At 42.6% G+C, this 23730-nt stretch overlaps 1 protein-coding gene across 2 annotated transcripts in view; it reads left to right on the top strand.

Moving 5' to 3' along the window:
* Positions 1-23730, top strand: part of MTMR7 (myotubularin related protein 7) — a 116409-nt gene that overhangs the window by 75678 nt on the left and 17001 nt on the right. For both annotated transcript variants that reach the window (XM_003823654.6, XM_008977323.4), the window contains one exon: positions 6231-6363. In XM_003823654.6, the coding sequence (XP_003823702.3) occupies positions 6231-6363 (133 nt within the window). The remainder of the gene's footprint in view (positions 1-6230; positions 6364-23730) is intronic.

Raw genomic sequence — 23730 nt, 5'->3', positions numbered from 1 at the left:
GTGTGGTGCTTTAAGAACATATGAAAGTGTTGTTGCAGTCTTTGCTGAATTTTCAAATGAGGGCTAACTCATTGCAGCCTTGTTCATGACTTTGTCATTAATTTGTTCTGGGACTTTGCTGAGCTTGTAAAAATGGCAGGCACTTTTTTTTTTTTTTTTTTTTTTGGGACGGAGTTTTACTCTCCCCCAGGCTGGAGCTCAGTGGCACGATCTCGGATCACTGCAACCTCCATCTCCCGGGTTCAAGTGATTCTCCTGCCTCAGCCTCCCGAGTAGCTGGGTTTACAGGTGCCCGCCACCACGCCCGGCTAATTTTTTTGTATTTTTAGTAGAGACGGGGTTTCACCAGGCTGGTCTCGAACTCCTGACCTCAGGTGATCTGCCCTTCTCGGCCTCCCAAAGTGCTAGGATTACAGGCGTGAGCCACGGTGCCCGGCCAAGGTACTTTCTCATTTAGTTCTTTTAAGAATCCTGGCAAGTTAGGAGGGTTTTGTTTTTTGTTTTGTTTCTTTTCATGGATAAGGGCTAGAACTTAAAGAGGTTAAGTAATTTGCCCAGGGTCTCACAGTTCACATCCAGGATTCACGTCCAGGCTTATCTAACCCCAGAGCCCACACTCGCTCCGTTTGACCTTGGTGTTTTTTCTGTTTAGAAAAATTCTCCAGCAGAGCCTCATTTCCACGTGGAAGCTCTGTGGGGTTACCACCTCTGAGCACACGCCTGACGAGGCCAGAGAACCTCCCAGCAGCTCCTCTGACGCAGCCGGGGCCAGCGGAGGGGGTGCTGAGGCATGAAGAGAAGGGCCGAGGGTGAGGCAGCGCTTGCCTCCGTGACGCCTGGCCTTTTGTCCTTGCTCCTTCTCCAGAGACTTTGCTGTGGTTCTGCCCCCTGATTTCACCAGGTCAGCGAGGTTTTAGTTGTGTAACAGGATGTCACGTGGGATGTTTTTCTTTTTCTCTGCAATTAGTGAGTAGGTGGTTCCCACTCGCTGAGTCCTGGGAGGGGTCACCTAGGAAAGTCAGTGGTAGAGATGAGGGGTGCTTGCGAGAGGGGAATCGGGGGTCTCACACTTGCTGGTGGCCGTCATGGCAGCAACCAGAGTGAAGAGAACTGGGGCGAGCGCAGAGTCCAGTGGCCGTGGAGCAATCTGTGCTCCCTCCTTTTGGCAGGGCAAGGATGGAGAAATTTCCTGTGGGTCCAGTGGAGCCTGAGGAAGGAAGTTGAGCATGAGCCATCTTGCTTCAGCATTCCTAAAAGGGCTCAGCCGCCGGGTGTCTTCAGCTGTAGGTGACTGGGGTGGGTGTGCTGGTGAGGGAAGTTGAGCGTATTGGAATAGACTCAAGCCAAGGTGCATCTCCTGTGTCAGTGAGATGTGTACTCCCTACCTCCAAAAACCTGCATCTATACCTTGGGAGATTCAGCACTTGGACGCTATGCCAGAGAGGGAAGTGGTGACCAACTCATGTCAACCGATGAAGAGAGAATTGCAACCCTGCCGAGCTTTCCAAAGAGAAATTTACCTCTTCTCTTCTCCCTCCTCTGCACCCATCCTCCCAGTACACAGATAGGGCCTACAATAAAGAGGAGAGGGAGGGCGGGCCGGAGCAAACCCCTCACCAGTCCACACAGCCTGTAAGGCGGCGGGGAAGAGCTAATTTTATGTCATATACGGGACTGGAATTCTAAGTTAGGCTGGATGGAGATTTTCTATCTGAATGTAAACCTGATGCTATTAAATCTGCCCAAGAGGTCCTTAGCGGGTAGAAAGGAGGATTTTGACTAGCCCAGTTGTAGAGAATAGTTGCAAGGAATAAAATCAACTCACATGTTTGTGTCTGCACCACAAGTGAAATTTCTTCCTGTAACCAGTTATATAGGAGGGAGAGAGAAAGACCGTCATTTGACAACCTGTGTTAGGGCAAGACCAAGTCCCCCTCCTGCCAAGATCAGCTTGTACGGTCATTTCCCAACCATGTCAGCATAGGCACTGTCATTCTTCAGGCATTAAATGTAGCTGTGGAAATGGTAGACTTGAGGACTAAGGCAGTGACCAGGCTGACCTTTAACCTGATACCAAGATGAACACAGACTGAGTTTTTCTACATTTGATTGATTCAGGGTTAGGGTGAGAATCTCATGCTGTTTCTTCACAGTCTTGGCCTGCTCTCCCCTGGCCTCATTCTGTTATCCAGTCATTTATGCAGTTGCTCAGCCGGTCAGTAAATCTTCCTTGAGTGCCTGTTCCATGCCGGTTTGAAGGATACGGATGTGGCCATCAATGAGACACTCAGGGCCCCTCGTGGAGCCTGTGTTCTCCGTCCCTCCTCTCTTTCAGCGCTGAGGTTTTCAGTGCCCATCCCTCTCTGCTCGCTCCTTATTCCTGTGCATCTTCTCTGTTGTGGACACTAAATCGGTCTCCAGTTTTTCAATTAGACTTGCTCAAAATCCTGGAGTTGCTCTCCGCTGCCACAGGTGAAGCCTCACTTCCTTGGCTGGGCCTGTTGTAGTGGACCCTCAGTGCTTTCTAGCCTTCCCTCTTGCTGTAGCTGCCACACAGGAACCTTCGTCTTCACCTGGAGTGGTTAGCTCATTGGTCATGTAGAATGCCCTCCGCTCTCTCTCCGTCCTTACAGATTGTGTTAAAGTCCAGCTCTAGCTTTCTCTCTTAAACAAAACGTTACCCCTGATCCCCAGGCCGACAGAGTTTCCTTAGATTTCAACTCCTGTCATTGTCACTGTCTCTCCCGTTGCTCAGCTCTTGCCCAGTCCTGGTGGATGTTATCTGGGACCACTGGGTGCCATGTGCTTTCCTTTCCATTGTCAGTTCTAAGCTGAAAGCAGCAGGAACAGCTTCTTTTGATTCCACTTAACGCCTGGCCATAGTAGGTGTCTATAGAGTGTTGACTTTGCTTCATTTATTAACTTCTCCGCACCCAAAGACACTGATATTATCAAACAGCAAAAGAACCTTGTGTTAGGAAACAGGGTGTTTTTGCAGTCCTACTTTTCACCTATCTGTTGTGTTTCTTAAACATGAATTGAAACTGAAGTGCCTACCTTTATTGCTTTATCTACTTGAGAACTTTTAGGCCCTGAAATGCATAGCTTTTCTTTAGTTGTGAAATGGAGTTCTCAGTCAAAGGGACAGAGGACCGTATTTGATGTAGTAATAGCGATTTGTTTATGTAAGGGATGCTGTATCTTACTGCACACACATACACGTAAAATGTCCAAGATAACATTGAATTTTTATTAATTGCAAAACCGTATCTCCTGCTTTGAGGGTTCAGCTTTTGCTACATTATCATGATAGGTCCTGTAAAAAAGGTGGAGATCCTAAGAAATTACACTTCAGCTGGTAGATGAAATATTGCCACCTTCTGTTCATTCTGAGAAGTGCACATTGATGTTCAGGAGGTTATTTGTGTTGCTGCTTTGCTTTTAAGGGAGATTACCAATCAGTTCTCCCAGATCAAGGATAATCAGCTATTTCATAATGTGTACATGGAGTCTTAATTATAGATTAAAATAATATTTTAATTTTTGTTTATGTTTAAAAAATCTATTCCATATTCTAACTTTTGTAGACTGTGTAGTCTGTCTTTTTTTTTTGTATCTCTGCCTGGGATAACCCTCCTGTCCCTTGTGGGTGAAGGAGGAGAATGGTCAGTAACATGGGGTCTCGCTCTGTCACCTAGGCTGGAGTACAGTGGCACGATCACAGCTCACTGCAGCCTTGACCTCCCAGGCTCAAGCTGTCCTCCCACCTCTGCCTCCCAAGTAGGTGGGACTAGTCACATGCCACCATGTCTGGCTAATTTTTGCATTTTTTTGTAGAAATGGGGATTTGCCATGTTGCACAGGCTGATATTGAACTCCTGAGCTCAAGAGATCTGCCCACCTCTGCCTCCCAGAATGCTGGAATTACAGGCATGAGCCACTGTGCCTGGCTGGTTTTTCTTTCTTATGCTTTTTAAAAGAGTATCTCTGTGGTATGTGGTGAATAGGCTTAACTTGAATTAGTCAAGATACAGCATAAACGTAAGGTTCATGTCACGTAAGGATACTTGTAAGTCTCCTATTAATTCTATTTATGACGCTTGTTATAAAGGATAAACCAACATCTTTGAAAAATAATTATACAAAGCAGTGATATTTTATAATAGTTTTGGAAGAACAATGTCTATAGGTAATTTTACAAAAGATTTCCCTATAAAATATTTATACTTTTTAAAGTGTGAACATAAGTTGTCTTAAAATTAATTATTTTAATATTTTTTCTTGATTAAGGCCAAACTCTTTATTCTCATAGCATGCCTGGGAGAAAGATGACACCCTTTTGTAGATGGGAACAGTGTCCTGAGGGGCTGATGTGGCCCAGCTGATGTCACATAAGCCAAGTCATGGAGCAGGGCTGCTATTGAAATGTGAGGTGTCTGCCAGCCTGGGCCCCTATGGCAATGGCTTATCCTCTGCTGTTTTTTTTCACTTCTAATATACTTTATTATTTCAATTACAAACTTCATATATGCTCTCGGTATCAATGAAAGATTACAGGGGCATCCAAAGTAGTACTGATGGCATTCTCCTGTCGCCTGCCATGCTGTCTTTCTGCTTTAATTGCTGCCAAATTGGTACCGTTTTCTATACATTTTTATTCTGCTTGATAAACACGCAAAAACTTAAATACATATCTATGTTGGTTTTATAAAAATGGATGATTGTATGAATATTATTCTGTAGCTTACTCTTTTCACTTGTCATGGGCCAATGCCAAGTCTATGCACAGAGGGTCCCTGACGTAATGGTTCGACTTATATGATTTTCTGGCTTTTTACAATGGTGCAAAAGCAATAGACATTCAGAAACTGTACTTCTCTTGTGATGCTGGGCAGCAGCAGCGGCAGCAGCTCCCAGTTTGCCATGCACTTTTCACTTACGGCATTTTCAACTTACAATGGGCTCGTCATGATATAACCCCATCGTAAGCCTCAGAGCATCTGTCTGTCTGCTGTGTGATCTGTGCCCTCCTTCTTGGTCACTGCTCACAGGTCAGGGCATGATAAACCATCGTGTATCCTGTCATTGTCCTATTGAGATAGTCATGGGTTTTCAGCTTTTTTCAATAAACATTCTTGGGCATCTATTTTTATGTGCTGGTACTTTTAATTTTGTCAGACTTTTAGGAGATCTGTGTCAAAGAACATATGTGTCTTTAACTTTAAACTTAGCTCTTTTAGCTTTTAAAAAGTACTATTGTGCACTGTGCTTTTAAAAGCAGATATCTTTTCTGGTGGTGAGTTCTCAGCGTAGGTTCTCTGCCTGGGTTAGCCCTCCTGTCCTTGGTGGGTGGAGGAGGAGAATGGTCAGCGAATGCTGTTTTCTAGGATGTGATGACCTGCTTAATAAAATAGCAAGAATGTTTACACATTGTAGGAACTGATGCATTTCCCAGCTAAAGTAAGACTTGTCCCCTTCTTGATTTTAGCCACGCAGGCTAGGAGAGTGTTTGGATTTAATAAATTTCTTCAGATACCACTGTGACTTAACCTAGTTTGCACTTGGAGACCCCAACTTCTCATATGCAAAATTATAATAATGAAAGTGATCAAAAAGCCCAATAGATCTCTAGATTTAAATAAGGCGGCTGGTGGAAATGTCTCTGGAGACTTGGTTGCATTCCCTCTCTTCATTTTATTCAGTAATTCCTGCTCAAGGTTTAATTGGGCATCTGAGGGATCTTGTGGGCAAATTAGAATGATGCAACCATTCCTATTTGATAACATGTTTATTGGCAATCTAATACTAGAAGATATAATAATGTATAGAGCCTTATTTTGACAGCTGTTTCTGCTGATATTCTTCTGCCAACCTACCGGTTATGTGTGGTATTAAATTGGACTACTTGGTTCCATCACAGAATTCCACATTCAGTTTGGCATCTCTGACGGGGACTGCAAGTGACATCTCCTGAAGGGTTTATCAGTAGACTGCTTTCCAGCTAAGAAAATGTGACCCACACCGACAAATTCATGCTGTTGAATATAAGCTCAGCAGGAGTGCCTGAAGCTATGTAGTTCAGTACAAGGTTGCAGTGATTCAAATAAGCGTATTATGTTTCCGTACATCATTCTGAATGCTTTGATTGGGTATCCATGAAATGTTTTGGTTGTTTCATCATTGTTTCATCAATGTAATTGATGACTGTTCTGTTTTGCTGACCACTGCAGCTTAATGCAATGGCAAATCGTGCTGCAGGGAAAGGCTATGAGAATGAAGACAATTATTCCAATATCAAGTTTCAGTTTATCGGGATAGAGAACATCCATGTCATGAGGAACAGTCTGCAGAAAATGCTGGAAGGTAAACCATTTCCTTATGCACAGCATTAAAATGCAGTTAAGTATTTTGATGCCAAAAGGGAATAAGATAGTCTTGATTTTAAAATGTTTTTACATAGGTGTGATAATTTGGGAAGAATATCATGTTACAGTGGCTTTTTAAACACTTAAGAACCTTTCTCTTATTTGTAAGCATCACTGTGATGTGGTTTTGTCACTTGGTGGTTAGCAGTCAGGGACTCTACAATGGTACTTAACATCTAAGGTCAAAGTGCACAGGGATATTTTTGTTACTTCCTCATAATGTTAGTTTGATCCACATTCAAGGCCATTTAGGAATAAGGCAATCCTACATTTAAAGCAATAACCAACCATTCTTGTATGGAGATCAGGCTCAAAAACTGTATCCTTGCTGAATGGCCATTTGAAGGGAGAATATTGGAGGAGCTGACCCTCATTTCTAAACAGCAGCCACCGCAATACACATGCACGTAACCTCCCGCCACCTCCACACACACTTCAACATATATGGCGAACACGACAAGACACGTACCCACAGACTTATATACTCGTGTGGACAGGAAATTAAAGAGATGGATTATGTAATAGAGAAGAGTTATTCATGTGGCCAACCAGCCATATGCTGATGAGCAGAAATTCTGCATTTCAAGCAAAACCAGCTTAGTCTGCTGCTTCTGCTCCTTGTGATCACAGTGACCCCAAGAGGAATCTGTCGCTGTAGTCTACCACTTCCGGCTCTGCGAACTGGGAAAAGACAGAGGATGCAGAAACCATGGCCTTGTGCCTTGGCTGTCCATGCAGTGTCTGCGCTTCTGGGGAAAGCCCTGGAGAGCTGGAGCTGGGAGCCCGGGAAGTGGGCTGTCTTGATTGGAAATGCAGGCTCTGGAATGAAGAGGGACAAATAAGGTGCTGAATTATTTTTTCCAGGAATCCACGTTTTCTCTCGGTTACTTAAGCCGTTCTTCGTTTAATCAGAACACCCTAACGTTGGGGTTGGAGAAATCTGAGTGTCACAAACAGGCCTAATTTCCATTCTGTTTCCTGGACTTTCTGGTTCATCTCAGTCATTATGAAACTTTGAACACATCAGTTAACTTGTTTGGGGCTCCATTACCTGCTGCAGAATGACAGGATTAGGCCAATACTTTCTATGGGTCTTCCAGCTGTGACAGTTTGATGCCCCTCTGTAGCAGAAATCCCTTCCTACATCTGAAAACATCTCAGCCCCAGAGCCATTTCCATCTTCTGTACATAGTTGGCAGTCAGTCTCTCAGGTCACAGTGACAATACCTGACATTGTCTCAGGTCACAGTGATCATACCCTGGGCATGATTATTTGAGCAGCTTCAACTTTTGGAGATTATCATGCAGAGTTTGGCTGTTCCTGCTACAAACTATGTTTTTTTTGTGTTGAAAAATTGGACTACTTGGTACTGTTATTGGAAAGGCAGTCTGACTTTAGTCTGAAGACTGTTCATCATTTATCAGGATCCTTAAGTTATTTAAATTTTTTATTTAGTCATTTCATAAGATGACCTGGAGAACATAAATATTCTTCTATGCAGAAAATTGCTCCTACCAGTGCTGATAGCATACACATTTGGCTTTTGTTTTTAAATGGGTAATTCTTTGGTTTCTCATCAGGAACCATTTCTCCTGCCCTTATGCCTGTGGTCTGACACTACTGTTTTCTAAAGAACATGCAAACTGACCAGGTTCTGGAGGGCAGCTGTCTGTTTCATAAGGCAACATGGTGCTTTCACGTAACTTTTCCAGCTACGTGCAGTGCAGTAGGCTAGGATATCTTTCTGGATGCCTGTACGTGGTCTTGACCAATGTTTGACTATCTGTTTTTACCGAGTAAATTATAAACCATTGTGGAGGCTGAGCTGATGATGAAGTGTTGCAATCAGACCCACCTTCTAAGGCTTTTCCTCCTTCAAACAGCTATCCTTGGCATCAAAGAGATATGAAGGTTCATACTACTGGTCACTTGGTAGGCAGAGGAATGAATGATGCGTTTCATTCATGATTATTATTTTCTGAATTATTTTTTACTACTGTTATGGATATAATCAGAATAGATTCTGAATAACAGAAAAGTAAAATTGTTTGCGTTCTAGTTTCAAACAGCTGTCTGTGAGCAAGAGCTGCAAGGTATTTCATCAGAAACTGAAATCTAGGACCAAGTTCACATCCTGTGTAGGTCCTCTATAGAGATTATTTAATTTTAACTTCCATTTGTAAGTCTCAACCAAACTATTTTTGTGGGATCTGTATTTCCTAAGGAGAGAAAATGATGCCTTTCAGTCACATAGCAAGCAATTTTGTTATTTAATGAAGTGATTTTCACAATAGTTTCCCTTTTGATAATATAGATACTGGCTTTTCCCTCAAGTAATAAGAGGATACCCTGTATTTTCTTTTTTTATTTAAAATTTTTAAGTTCTGGGGTATGTGCAGGATGTACATAAGTGAACGTGTGCCATGACGGTTTGCTGCACCTGTCAACCCATCATCTAACTGTTAAGCCTAGCAGGCATTAGCTATTTTTCCTAATGCTCTCCCTCCACTCCCCCACACCTGCCAACAGGCCCCAGTGTGTGTTATTCCCCTACGTGTGTCCATGTGTTCTCATTGTTCAGCTCCCACTTTTAAGTGAGAACATGTGGTGCTTGGTTTTCTATTCCTGAGTTAGTTTACTGAGGATGATGGCTTCCAGCTCCATCCATTAAAACAGTCCGTAGAAGAGCCTGGAATAGTCCCTTTCAAGGCCAGCCTATTATTATCAGCCGAGGTGGAGCTTTTACCTCTTAGGCATCCTGGGTGTTGGGGAGGAAGTGGTGAAGAGGAAGGTGGAAAGGTGCATGGAGTTACTTGCATCTCTCCACTTGTTGAGGGTGTGCCCCATTGGGACACCTCTTCATCTCTGCCCTGAAGGTCAGCAGGCACTGATAGGAAAGACGCAACAGGGACATCTTCCTTCTCTTCCAATCAACCTGCCATCTTTTGGAGGTCACCTAGAAAATTTCACTTTCTCCCCACGAGTAGCTTCGTGCCTGCCTACCTTCCACATGACTGTTAGATTAATACTGTTGGTCATTGTGTCACTGACCACTTATTCATCAATGTATTCATTAAAAATTGAGCAACTGCTCTTTGCCACACTTCTTAAGTATTTTCGTTTAAATGATTGTATGAGATTTTCACAACAGTTGTGTGCAGTATGTGGTATTATCTGTACTGTATAAATGAAAAAGCATAATTTTTTAAAAGAGTAAACAGTAAGTTGAAATAAACATGTAGATAAACTTGTAAATTTGCTCTGGTAATTAGAGAAATGTAAGTTAAAACCTCAAAGTACCATTTGCCACCCAATTTTTTACAAATTAAGATATTCACTACTCAAAAGAATGTGGTAAAACTAGTGCTCTAAATATTTATCGTATTATTTAAATTGGCTTAGACAGACATAATATATTTGGTTTAGAGATAGTTTTTTTTTTTACCAGGTTTCTTCCGCTTAGGGACTAATCCAAAATACGTTTTTAAAAAATAAAGATACAGGAAGGGCATGGAGGCTTATGCCTATAATCCCAGCATTTTGGGAGGCTGAGACATTGAGGATCACTTGAGCCACAGGAGTTTGAGACCAGCCTGGGCAACACAGTGAGACCCTGTCTCTACAGAAAATTTAGAAAATAAAAAAAATCAACCAGGCGTGGTGGTGTGTGCCTGTAGTCCCAGCTGCTCAGGAAGCTGATGTGGGAGGATCACTTGGGCCTGGGAGGTTGAGGCTGCAGTAAGCCGTGATCGTGCCACTGCACTCCAGCCTGACTGACAAAGAGTTAGGCCCTGTCTCAAAAATAAAATAAGATATAGACATGCCTATGTTGATAGTAGTGTTTTATTTATAATAGTAGAATATTGGAAGCCGAATGAATGTCTAACAGTAGTAGACTGATTAATTTTACTTCACCTTCTTGATAGAAAAGTTTGCATCCATGAAAAATACTAAATGTGAAGACTATATGTACTAACATGGGAGAATATGTATAATGTAAGTGAAAAATTCAGGTCGTAAAATTGCTTGCATATTCTTATTCACTATACAATAAATCATATGTCTGAAGAAAGACTAGGAGAGCATGTCCAGAATGGTCACTGCATTACCAAGGAAAGATAAGACTGATGTTATTCCCTTTTCCCTCTTTATTTACAAAATACTTGCTATGGTCGGTATATTCCTTTTTTAAAAAATGATATTTATTATCTCATGGTTTCTGTAGGGCAGGAGTCTGGATGTTTCTCAAGCATAAATTGGAACTCAGGGACCCTCTTAGCATCTTTCAAGGCTGCAGTCAAAGTGGCAGCTGGGCTGCGTTCTCATCAGGAAGTTTGAACAGGGAAGAACCTACTTCCAAGCGCTTATGGTTGTTGGCAGAATTCAGCTGAGGGCCCCACATGTTGGCTGTTCACAGCATGGCAGCCTGTTTCTTCAAGGCCAGTGGGAGTGCCTCTCTCCAGTTACAGAGTCTGGTGTATTACACTTTTAAATTGTCTTTTAAAAACATCCTTTCCAGTATCACGTTACAAAGCAGTATTTTAACCTAGCATCTTTTATCATATTACAGTGATCGTTGTTGAGTAGTGATTCTGATGTAAGACAAGCTCACAGCTTGTGACCACAAGGATCATTATATGAACTGCAAGGATCATTATAACCACTTCACATCGTAATGAAGATACGTTTATGGAAGGCTTACTATGTATTGGACACGGTTCAGATTTTTTAAGCTGTATTTACTCAAGTAAACCTCATTGAAGTTGTTGTTGCTACTCTTATCTTCATTTTACGGATGAGGAAATTGAGGCACAGAGCCTGAGAAACCTGTTTCAGCTCAAAATAGTAAGTGGTAGAACCACCATTTTTACCTACTTAATGTGAGTGCAGATGCCTCACTCTTAACCACCAGGCTTTTCTGCCTCTTGAGGTAGTGGGTTGGTATGGAAAGTGCCCTGGCCTCAGTGTGTGAAGTCCTAGGTTTGGGTTCTTGATTGAGTCTCTGCATAAACTTGAACAAATCTCATTTTCTGTATTTGTAAAGCAATGTAAGCAACATATCTTCCCCACTTTAATTCATGATCATTAAAAGGATTTCTTGCAAACTATAAAGTGCTTTCCAGTGTAAGGTGGGTATGCTTTCTCTTGGGAAGCAATAATGTATTTGAAAATAAGCACTCAATGAAATGGATACGTTGATGGGCTGTAGGTGAATTCAGTCAGCCAGACAAGTATTTGGTAGGCCCCATGCCTTCCTATGGGTACATTTGCTGAATTTCTTTATTCAAAAGACATGAAGTAAGAGCACAGTTTTCAGAAGTGTTTGTCTTGTGATAGGGTCTGTGTGCAATCAGCGCACGTTCATAAAAAATGATTTAATAAACAAGACATAGGCCTTTGGGTATTTTCTCAGCAAGTTGTTCTGTGGACTTGCAAATCTTAGCCTGACAGTGGAGCAGGGGAAGTGAGCCCAGAGCATGTGGGACGCAGGCCCCGCGTCAGCTCAGGCATGTGGGCGATCGTACGGTCAGGGACTGAATGAAAGGGGGCCAAGCAGATCCATTCTAAAAGACTGGAATCTTTTTAGCAGGCCTCAAAATAGAACCACTTAAAAAAATGTTCCCTGACATGATGGGCATTGACTGTGGAGAATGTTTTGTGGCAAAGTCAGGTGGCCCTAGAGATGATACCCGATCTGTTCTTCCACGCAAAGGTTTTGAGGCCTGATGGACTGAAATCTTCATTTGGTGTGGAAAGGATGGTTGGAGGCAGAGCACTTGGAGTTGTCGTGGGAGGCACCATCGTGGTGGGTATGACGGTCACATGTTGGATTCCTGCTCTAGTCTCCCTGCCAAGGTGCCTTGGAGGCAGTCTAAAGGGAACATCCCCAGACACACCCAGCTCCAGTGGTTTCTCTGAAATAGTTCTCTCTGCTTGGAGAGGAGAGGTTGTGGCTGTTGGTTCCGATGTCCCTTTTGCTCGACACATTCTTCCATACCTCATGTCTTTATGGAGTGCTGGCTAATTCAACCTTGAGGAAATGGAAGATGGATTCAGCCCTTTGTAGATATTGCAAATTTAAGCTTTTCATTTAAAAGTATTTCTTTTATCACATTACCTGCAAATTTATGCTGTGAAATTCTACCAGATGTGAGCTAATGAAAAGCTGTAAAGGGTTGGTCCTTCTCCAGCTTTCTGTAGTCTGTTTTTAACCGTTATTAATTTCCTCAGATTACTTAGCTATTGGAGGAGATAACCAAAAATAACCTGAAAATCTAGTCATTTCTTTCTCAAAATTTGGCACCTTGGCCTAGGTTTCCACATAGAAAACCCATTTTCCCATTAAAGTGGAAATAGGTCGCTCTACATGGAAATAGCAGTTTGTATGGCCTTTTAACAAGTGTTCTGCTAGACCAGCAGCCTGTCAGGCTTCACTGGCTATCGACATGGTCATTTAGAAGAAGGAAATGGATCAAGTATGTGTGCTTTTGCCTCTCTGGTGTTGTACGAGGATTTCAAACACAGCTGCTCAGGTGCTGGATGGGATCTGCCCATCTGGACCGTCAGACACTAAGCGCAGAGGCAGAGGCTAGAGGAAGAGCATGGATGCATGTGCGGTGGAATGGATTCCAGCTCAGTTATTTACTGGCTATGTAACCATGGATGGCCTGGGAAACCTCTTGAAGCCACTGTTTCCAATCTGAAAATGGAGAGTGCATCTACCCTGTAGGGTAGATTATGCAGAGCCTCAGGCACAATACCTGCTCGTAGTAAGTACTTAACACGCAGGAGCCGGGACATTTATCGCAGACGCTCATCTATTCATCAAACAGTGACTGAGAGTGTTCTATATGCCAGGCATTGGATAGACAAGTGCTTCCTTCATTTATTCTGAAAGAAGTAACCAATTTTGACCTAGAGCAGAAATCATGGCAGGAAGGAAAGATCATGCTTGTTTATTAGTGATGTCACTGAGGGCCTTCCCTGGGTAAGTCACATTGAATGTTTTAACTGGATGTCAAAGCCAAAGCATTTGACATTATCAAAGGGACAAAAGAAAAGAAGGTTATTTAATGAGAGAATAGTAGTTACATTTCTCCCAGCGATGCTTTATTTTGCAGTTCACTGAGACAATTCAAAGATTAATTTTAAAATGTTCACCCTCAGAATTATTGTTCTGTTAACCAAGATGGCAGATTTTCAGAGAACTAGGAGAGCTTCAAAATGAGTGCTTGTAGAAGAAAGTGTAGCCCATCAAACTCAAGACAGTTGTGGCTAATGTTAGTGATAAAAGGAGCTTTTTCCGTAAGGCTCTAGGTGCGGTTTGGCACGTTCGATATTTGCTTGCCAGTGAAAATACAGTCTCAAAGTTCATAGGAGTGTTGGTCCTGGAAGCTTTCTCAGCTGGCATGAGGTGTGTGGAATGACCCCCTACCCCTGCGGCCTCTGCTGCAAGTGCTGCTCATTTTACCACTTGAGTTACTGGCAGCCACCATCTCAGTCTTCCGGGATTCCTGGCCTCCTCTCTAGTGCCTACCACTTTACATCCACGCTGGACTTTCCAGCCTCTCAACACCCCATCTTTTCCCAGTCTCGACTTCTCTTGTGCCATTTGCTTTGAGTTCCCTATTAGATTTTAGCATCCCTTAAACCCTACCTTCAGTTTGATTCCTGTTCATCCTGGCTCAGTTTGTATATTGACTTTTAATTATTCTCTATTTTTTAGTGAAAATAATATGGAAAGTGGAATCAAGGGATGTAGATTTCGACCCCGGTGTATTTGCTGTGTTGCTAGCATCTGAGCCCATTACTCCTTAATAAATCAAGATAATTCTGTTGGCTGGGTGTGGTGGCTCATACCTGTAATCTCAGCACTTTGGGAGGCTGAGGCAGGCAGATAACCTGAGGTCAGGAGTTTCAGACCTGCTGTCCAACATGGTGAAACCCCATCTCTACTGAAAATACAAAAATTAGCTGGGCGTGGTGGTGTATGCCTGTAGTCCCAGCTACTCAGGAAGCTGAGGCAGGAGAATTGCTTGAATCTGGGAGGTGGAGGTTACAGTGAGCCGAGATCACACCACTGCACTCCAGCCTGGGCGACAGAGCAAGACTCTGTCTCAAAAAAAAAAAAAAAAAAAAAAAAAAAAAATTCTATCCACTCTAGATGGGAGGTTGTGAAGGTTCATTAAGATGAAAGCACCAAGCCCCATTATTTACATATGGCAGATGTAACAGAAATGGGCACACACATACATATATTTTTAAAATAAGAGAGAGGGTCTCCCTGTGTTGTCCAGGCTGAAGTGCAGTGATGCAACTGTAGCTCACAGCAGCCTCTGACTCCTGGGCTCAAGTGATCCTCCTGCCTCACCCTCCTGAGTATCTGGGACTACAGGCGTGCACCTCCACACCCAGCTAATTTTTTATTTTTATTTTTTGTAGAGATGGGGTCTTGCTACATTACCTAGGTTGATCTTGAACTCCTGGGCTCAAGCAATCCTACTGCCTTGGCCTCCCGAAGTTCTGGGATTACAGGCACGACCCAATGTGCCCAGCCACATGTTTTTTATTTGTTGCAAAGTTTTACACACCTCTGCAGTTAATATTCACTTTTCCTTACCACATTAAACCTAGGATAGTACAGTTTACCATCATACACTGTGAATTTGTCTTTAGACACAAAAATTCACATTCATAAATACTAATAGCACATTATTCTATGAACTTGCTGCTTGATTTTCTTTAGGCCATTGGTAAATAGTATTCTGGAACATATGGTGATGAGCTTGTGTAGCCTAAACACTTCGATCATACAGGCCATAATAAAGTCCTCTTTGAATGGCTTCACCTGGTGGATGTTCAGTGGAGGGACATTATCATCATTTTGCCAGTTCTCTGAAGACTGTCTTATGGATCTTGGCTTCATGACTCCAAAATGGGAAGAGGACAGAGCCAACATTGGCAGAACTCAGACAAGTGCTGGGCTGGTAATCAAGGGAGGGCCGTATATGTTTCAACTTCAGATCTCAGGGTACAAGAAAGACCAACCCCACAGGGTTCAAATGGAGACTTTTTTTGCACCCTCACTGACCCCACCCAGCAATTGCATAGGAGAAAATAAGAGTGGTATAGGAAATACCTAAGGCAGATTATCTGAGGCTTATTTTCTTCTAAGTAAATTCCACATTTGCAGAGGTCCTAAAATCATATCTGTTGTCTTTGCTTTTTTATTTTTTTACTGTAGTTTATATATGTTTGTGACATGTAGTTGTCCTTTTATATAAAAGAAATATCACTAGACCTGGGCATGAAACTCCGGATTAGTAAGCCCCGTTCTCTGCAATTTGTGGCATATGTCTCTGATGTCAGCTGAAATGAACTTTGTTCAGCAAAATGGTTTGTAAATATTGGTTTGGGTTTGGCAACAAGAGTGAACAAATAAGTATTTCTGCCTTATCCTGAGTTTATCCAAACAAACCCAACAGTTTTATATTTAAAAATCCAGGCGCTAATCGCTTTGGTCTCAAGTGTATCCCCATCTGCCCATGTCTATTAATCATCTGCAGACCTCTTTGCTTTTCACACTGCCACTCAGCACACAGGGGAAGAAAACACCCTCTCAGTGGTTGACTTTGCTTGAGAAACTGGTGGGGTTATTTTACTTAGCACACGCAATGTTAATGCTCCTGAAAACAGAAATGTTGAACAAGAAGGCTTGTTAGTGCTGACACGGTGAGAGCCACAGCAGCCTGTCCCATTGCTGAGAGCTAACTGGACAGAGAAGCGTGGGGACATTCTCTCTGGCAGGACATTCTAGGGCCTGGTCCTGTGGCCATCCATTCCTCTCCTGCTTTTGGCACAGGCCATTTCCAGGTTAGCTGGCAAGCCCGGTGTCTTTATTTTTAAACTTGCAGCCGTTTCCATGCCTTGTGGGAAGAGAAGGTGGTGAAAAGGATCTTTTGTTCCTGAGCTAAGCGTCAGAGCTTGGATGCCAAGGTATTCCTCAGGCCCCCTGAACTTATAATCAACGAGAATGCTAACTAGTCCTAAGCCCTATAATAACAACTGGAAAGTTTGGCCTGTTCAGTGAAAAAAAGACTGCAAGAGAATGTTATCTATGGAAGGCTTGGAGGAATCAATTGCATCCTGAGACTTCACGCAGTGGAATGTGTGTATTTTAGGATTAAGTTGAACACTTTGGGGCATGGCCTGGGGTTGGACAGAAAGCCCAAACAGCAGGCGCCCAGGGAGTGGTGAGAGCTCATGGAGGGTGCTGGAATTTGCCATGCTTTCCACTGGGCCATGTTTCAGGGCCGTGTGCATAGGCAGAAGTGAGCCTGATGCTTGGCGGGCCTGTCCGGTATTGCTGGGCACTGTCACAAGGCATCAGATTTCCAGAAGGGCCGAGCTTGCTCAGTTTTAACTCGGGGCTGGCACTTGGCCTTTGCATCAGATTGTGCTGTCTTCCAGTTGGGTCCATGCACCCCTGAGTTCACAGGAAGACTTTCTGAATTGCACCCTGGGTACGTTACTTTATGGAAATTGGCTTCTAGATCATCAACTTCTGTATGTCCTCCTTACTACGATTACATGACCTGCCTCTCAGAATGCTCCTGGGGCCAGCTTTAAGCCATCTCTCCCTTCCCAGCTCCCTTCCTAATTGCCTTGTTGCCACCTTACAAAAAAAACATACCCTTTACCACACCCTCAGTCTTGCTATGATGAATCATGTCAGGGTGTGTGAGGGAATATGTAGTTTCACATTTTATTTTAGAGGTACATGTGCAAAAATGTTTGAAGACTTCTGATCAGATTCAGCTTCCTTGAGCAATCTAAGTCAATACTGTGCATAGAAGTAAAATGCAAGACACAAGTGCAGGAAACATATGGAATTTTAAACTTTCTGGTGGCCACATTAAAAGTAAAAAGAAAATTTCATATGTTATGTAAATGTATATATTTATATTATTAATTTTCATAATGTATTTTATTTAACCCCGTCTATCCCAAATGTTATTTCAACTTTATCAGTATAAAAAGCTAGTAATGAAGTATTTTTGCATTTTTTGTGTGTAGCATGCCTTTAAAATTTGATTCATATTTTACACTTATAGCATATCTATCTCAATCCTGATCAGACATACTTCAAGTGTTTCGTAGCCACATGTGACTAGTGAGTCCTGTATTAGGGCAGCACTGTTGTAAGTGATAGAAAGCACAACCTTTAAGCTGATGGTATTTGGGAACCAAGATTGGTTCCTGCTGAATTATGAAAAAAAACCAACCTGAGGTTGAGAGGCATTAATTAAGAGCCAGACTGGAGCCAGACTGGAGCCTCGTCTCACCACGTATCCATCAGCTGGGAGGTGCTGGACAAGCACCTAGCCTCTGTTTGCATTGGTTTCCACAATCAAGAATGAGAATAATAAGTGCCTTCCTCAGAATGATTGTTTGAGGATTGAAAAGCTAAAGCTAATCTATATAAAGCATAGTGTCTGGTACCTGGTATGTAAGTGTCACTATTATTATTATTATTTCTGGTAAAACCCACCAAGGTAGCCATGGTGTGGTGGCAGAAACTCTAGGTTTGTCTGTCAGAAGACTTGCATTTGAGATGTCTTTCTGCTATTGATCACTTCGTGCCTTAACGTTTCGGAGCTTCAGCGTTGACATGTTTGAGTGAGTCTAACACCTCCTTCCTCCCAGGACACCCCTGCTGGAGGCACAGATAATACAATGTGTATCATAGCTACCATTTTCGGGAATCTTCTTTATGCCAGTGTAATGCTTATTGGTATTATTTCATCTTCACAACTGTTTGAGGAAGGTGTTTTTATCCCCATTTTATATTTGAAGACAGCGAGGCTCAGTAACTAGCCCAGGTTACCATGTTGAGCATGGGCAGAGCTGGAGTTTGAGTGCAGCTGTGTCTGCCTCTGAAGCCCTTAAACATTGCTACGTGCTATTGCCCATGCGTATATCATGATTATTACTCAGACGTACAGTTTAGTTCACATAATACTAAAATCTAAGTTAAACAAGGAGGCCCTCCTATTTCCCCAACATGGCAGAGTAAGCTAATGTGAAATCCCTGCTGTTAAAAACATCTGGAAGTGTCGGTGAGTTTGACCAGGGAAGCAGGACAATGAGCAGTGCTCTGGAAAAGGGGCCTTGTTTTCAGGAGACGTTGGAGATGTGAGGGTGCAGAGCTGGGTGCCTGGAAGAGCAGAGGACAAGTCACTGGTGAAGGCCTGCAGCAGGGGCCGGAGAGGATGCCTGTGGAGGCTGCCTCTCCTGTGTCAGGTGTCCCTGGGGGGCACAGAACTGGCCATCAGAGGCAGGGGAGTGAGGACAGATTGGAGTGGGCAGGGAGAGCTTCATCAGCGCCACTTCACGTCACCTTCCAAACATGCAAAATACCTGTAGCAGACCCTAACCTGGAACCATCCAGACAAGAGAATCTCAGGAAACCTGGCTGTGAATTAGCCGACACGATGCGGTAGGACCCCACTGCAGTGGCCAACAGCGATTCCTCTTGGAACCACAGGAAGAGTGAGTCCAGACCCATCGGGAACACTATCCGTTATGTTTGTGGGAGCCGTCCATCCTCCTGCTGCAGTTCCAGTAACCTAAAGCCTGTTCCAGATGACTGTTCTATCATATCGGGTTCTTGGGGTGCTCATCCTGTATCTTTTTTCCTCTGCCTGCTAGCCATTATCATGAACGCTGTTCACTGGTGTGCTGTCAACTTGTCTTCAGCGCAGCTTTTTCTGTGGACTCCATAGAATTGTGGAAGCGCTGCTCCTAAGCAGCATTTGGTGTACGTCTGCTGGGTGTCTGTGAGATTCCCAGCCCGAGCATGATAATTCCTTATCTTGGGGGCTTCCGTGCATAAGGAAGGTGTGTTTGGATCCCAAACGTGTGAGACTAGGCCCAGGGTTTCAGCATCTCAGGAGAGATTTTTGTTTTCTTCATGCAGGGTCCAGGCAGAGAGTGGCTTCCCATCATCATCCTGAGTGCATGAGTGGATTTTTTTTAACAGCTCAGTTTGATGTAGGGAATCTCAGTTCCAGCTTCTGCCTTGGACAGACCCAAAGTAATTTCTTGTTTCTGTTCCAGTTAAACACAACATATAATAACTTACCCACTTCCTTCTGACTTCCCACTAAAATGAGAATGAAGTGCAAAAAAAGGCAAAAATACAGAAGGACGGGAGATTGAAAGAGGAGGTCATGGAAACAAAAATATAAAAGCTGCAAAGTTAATGGATGAGTGATAAGTAATGCCACAGACTAGAAAAAAAAGCTGCAATTTATGGCGGAAGTATGAGAAACCCCAAAGTAAGCTAAATAGAAGTGCAGATCCTTAGACAATCTCTGGAATTCGAGCCATCAGGTATCTCTGAAACGAGTAGTAGCCGAATGTTTGCACAAGAAGCAGTTCATTGGGTCCCAGCCTCCTTCCTTCCCTGCACTGCCTAGTGAAGCCTCTTTCCACGCTTCCACAAGAGAAGATGGTGATACACTTTCTGGAAAGTCAACCTTTCTGGAAACGTTGACCGCAGGGACTCTGGGATCAGGAGTACCAGGCAAAGCTGGAAGAGGGGATGGGGAATTCCAGGCCAAAAACAGGGGTTAAGTGAAAGTGTAAGTATGGGTGAATGAGACCCATGGTTACTGCCCCAGCTGTCCTCTTAGGACATTGGCATCCAACGTGATGCACTCAGGTGTTCAGAAGATTCCATGCCGAGGCCTACAAACATCGAAGACAAAGGACTTGCAGATGTTACATTGGCCAAATCCCCCATAGCAAAGCCCGGCAGCTAAGAAAGCCTGCCCATGCACACAGCACACGGCACACGGCACTGCCAGCCAGCATCCTGTGTCTTGCTCTTACATGTGAATGGATAGGCAAAAATTAGCAGAAAACTGAGGAAAGCTCAACATGCAGGACAGAGACCACACCCCCACAACACACACACATATAAGCAAGCAAATTCTAAAAAGTCTAGAAAACAACATTCAATTCAGAGAAGAAAACAAAAACTGCCATTAATTTTCTTAGAGAAATATTATAAGATTGGCAAAACTTAAAGCATCAGCATTACCAAGTATTAGTTGGGATATGGGAAAAGGAACTTTCCCAACCTACTGGTGAGAGCATAAACCACTGCAGCCCTTTTCAAGAGCAATTTGGCAGTAGAGTCATCCCTCAGTATCCAAGGAGAATTGTTTCCAGCACCCCCACCCCAGCCCCCATAGATTCTCATATCCACACACGCGGAAGTCCCTTACATAATAACATGGTGTATTTGCATATAGCCTATGCACATCCTCCCATATATTTAAAATCATCTCTAGATTACTTGTAATACTTAATACAATGTAGGTGCTGTGTAAATAGTCGTTACACTGGATTGGTTTTCTATTACCATTATTTTTTGTTGTATTGTTATTTTTATTTTTTTCAAATATTTGTGCTCTGTGGTTGGTTGACTCCAAGGATGTGGAACCCGAGAATACAGAGGGCCAACTGTGCATGATAGAGCTGAAGATTTAGGAACTCTACGACCCAGCCCATTTCACTTATAGAAATCCAGGTACAGGGAGACTTTCTACAAGGAGACTGTAGAAAGGTTTTTTTTTTTTTTACTGTACTGTTTGTAAATATTGAAAAAGAGGGAACAACTGTCAATAGTAGGGGGATGGATAAATAATGTAAGATATAGAGTGGAATATTATATAGCTGTTAAAATTAATGAAATTTATTTACATAATATGGATATCTAAAAAAAGTTGGATAAAAATTGCAGACTCTAATATATATGTAAATTTTAATACCTATAAAATATACATATTATTTGAGAATAATAGTAATAAGGGCTAACATAAATAATAACACTTTGATACAGAGGCTATTATTACCATTTTACAGTTGAGGAAACTGAAGCACAGAGAGGCTAAGTAATCTGCCCAAGCCCACATAGCTAGTATGTAAGTAGTGAAAGGACAAAAAGTTCTTGGGCATATTAACAATCTTCAAAGGAAAGAAGCAGGATGACACGAAAACACGAGACTTTATTTGTAACTTTATTTTTTAGAGACAGGATCTGGCTCTGTCATCACCCAGGATGGAGTGCAGTGGCAAGATCATAGCTCACTGCAGCCTCAAACTCCTGGGTTGAAGTGATCCTCTCGACTCAGCCTCCCAAGTAGCTGGGACAATAGGCATGTGCCACTCAGTCTCACTCATTTTTTCTCTTTTTTTGTAGAGACTGAGTCTCACTACTTTATATAGGCTGTTCTTGAACTCCTTGACTCAAATGATCCTTCTGACTTGGCCTCTCAAAGTGCTGGGATTACAGGTGTGAGGCACTGTGCCCAGCCTTTTTTCTGTTTTGTTTTTTTTTCTTAAGAGACATCTGGAGCAGTTGTGGCCAATCTGGATGTCTGTTACATTATCATGTTTTTAAAGACTTTTTTTTTTTTTAAGAGCAGTTTTAGATTCACAGCAAAATTGAGCAGAAGGTACGGAGAGTCCCAGCTAGCCCTGCCTGCACACATGCACAGCCACCTCCATTATTCACATCCCCTACGGAGTGGTACATTGTTGTGATCAGTGCACCTACATTGGCACATCAGTATCACTCAAAGTCCACTGTACGGTTCCCTCTTGCTGTTGGACATTCTGTGGGTTTTGACAAATGTTTAATAATAAATGTAACCACTGTCACAGTGGACAGAATAGTTTTCTGCCCTAAACATTCTTGTGCCCCACCTATTTATTTCTCTTACAACCCTAACCCCCGGCAGCCACTGATTTTTTTTACTGTCTCCGTAGTTTTGCCTTTTCTAGGAGGTCATATAGTTGACATCATATAATATGTAGCCTTTTCAAGGAAAAGTTGGCTTCTTTCCCTTAGCACTGTGCATTTAACTTCCCTCTGTGTCTTTTCATAGCTCATCTCCTTTTATCACTGAATAGTATTTCATTGTCAGGACATATTACATTTTAATCTTTCTATGTTTAAATATTGTATAACTTTTAATGATTAAAACTGTAAGCTTGGGAACTCTCAGCCCACGGCTGACTACCCAGGGCTACAGGGCTAATATACAGCCATAGATTCTGTGAATCATTGTGTGTATTTTTCACTGGCCTTCCACTAAGCACCCTCTCCTTTACCGTTCTGCATGCACTTTATCAGACACATAGTGTCTTCCTGCCTGTGATGCTGGGCCTGAGGTGTGGAAGGGGCAACACTGTGACCTTAGAAAGGTAGTGCTCTGAACCAGAGCGAATTCAAAGGGCTGTCCCTTCACCGACTGCATATCAGGTCTTCGAGCTGTGCTTCTAGCTCAGGGCAGGCATTTGGAAGGAAGATTTTGGAATCTTGCCTGAACATATTCATAATATGTTTTTCTTAGGTTGGGTGTTTTGCTGGGAATTTTGGTGTTATTTCCTTCAACACTGTTGTCATCTATGACTCAGAATTTAACTACTTGTGCTTTTTTGTGTGTGGCTTTTATGCTGCAGGAAATCACAGTGAATCCTCTTATCTGCATTCTTGGAGGCAGGGCATCTGATAAATTAATATTTTTGTTAATGCTGCTATGTGACCCATATGCACAGTGCTTTCAAAGAGTTCACAAAGTTGAATCTGGGGGTTTAGAGTTGGAAGGATATAATTTATACACCTTTCCCATTTTAAAAATGAAGAAATTGAGGCTCAGAGACTGGAATAACATGTGCAAGACTACACAGCTCATTGCCCATGGAGTTGGGGGTAGAAAAATGGGCTCCCTTTTCCCTATGTGTGTTTACTGCATCACAGAGAACAATAAAATAAAAAGAAATCTATGATTTCTTGATTGAATTTCATTGGTTGATTGATAAGACTCCTCAATAGGGCTTTATAGGTCTAAACCTCCACTTTGGATTGCAGTATTTGTGATATGTACTCAGAACACTAGCTCTGAAGCTTTTTAATGCTTTCCGTTAAATAAAAGAAGCTCCTGAGGTGAAAGTTGGTGGTTTATAATATTATAGAGGTGTTTATACACCTGCCTTAGTTGTGTAAATATAGATACCACTGGGATCCTAGGTTTTCTTCATTTTCACTCAAAGGGAAAGCCTCTACCCTGATGCTCTAGAATTGGATCAGAGGCATATGTGTTATTTTTAAGCTTACAGGCCTTACTCCCATTGGGTGGGGGTTATTGGCAAGAGGAGTTTGATCATTTTCATTTAAGAAATTTAGGATCGCTCTGTCTTGTGTTTTTACAACAGTCCTAATCTGAAGTG

This window comes from Pan paniscus, chromosome 7 (genome assembly GCF_029289425.2).
Source record: "Pan paniscus chromosome 7, NHGRI_mPanPan1-v2.0_pri, whole genome shotgun sequence".
Classification (NCBI taxonomy): Eukaryota; Metazoa; Chordata; class Mammalia; order Primates; family Hominidae; genus Pan; species Pan paniscus.
Note: the sequence above shows the minus strand (reverse complement) of the source record. Positions and strands in the feature narration are given on the sequence as shown.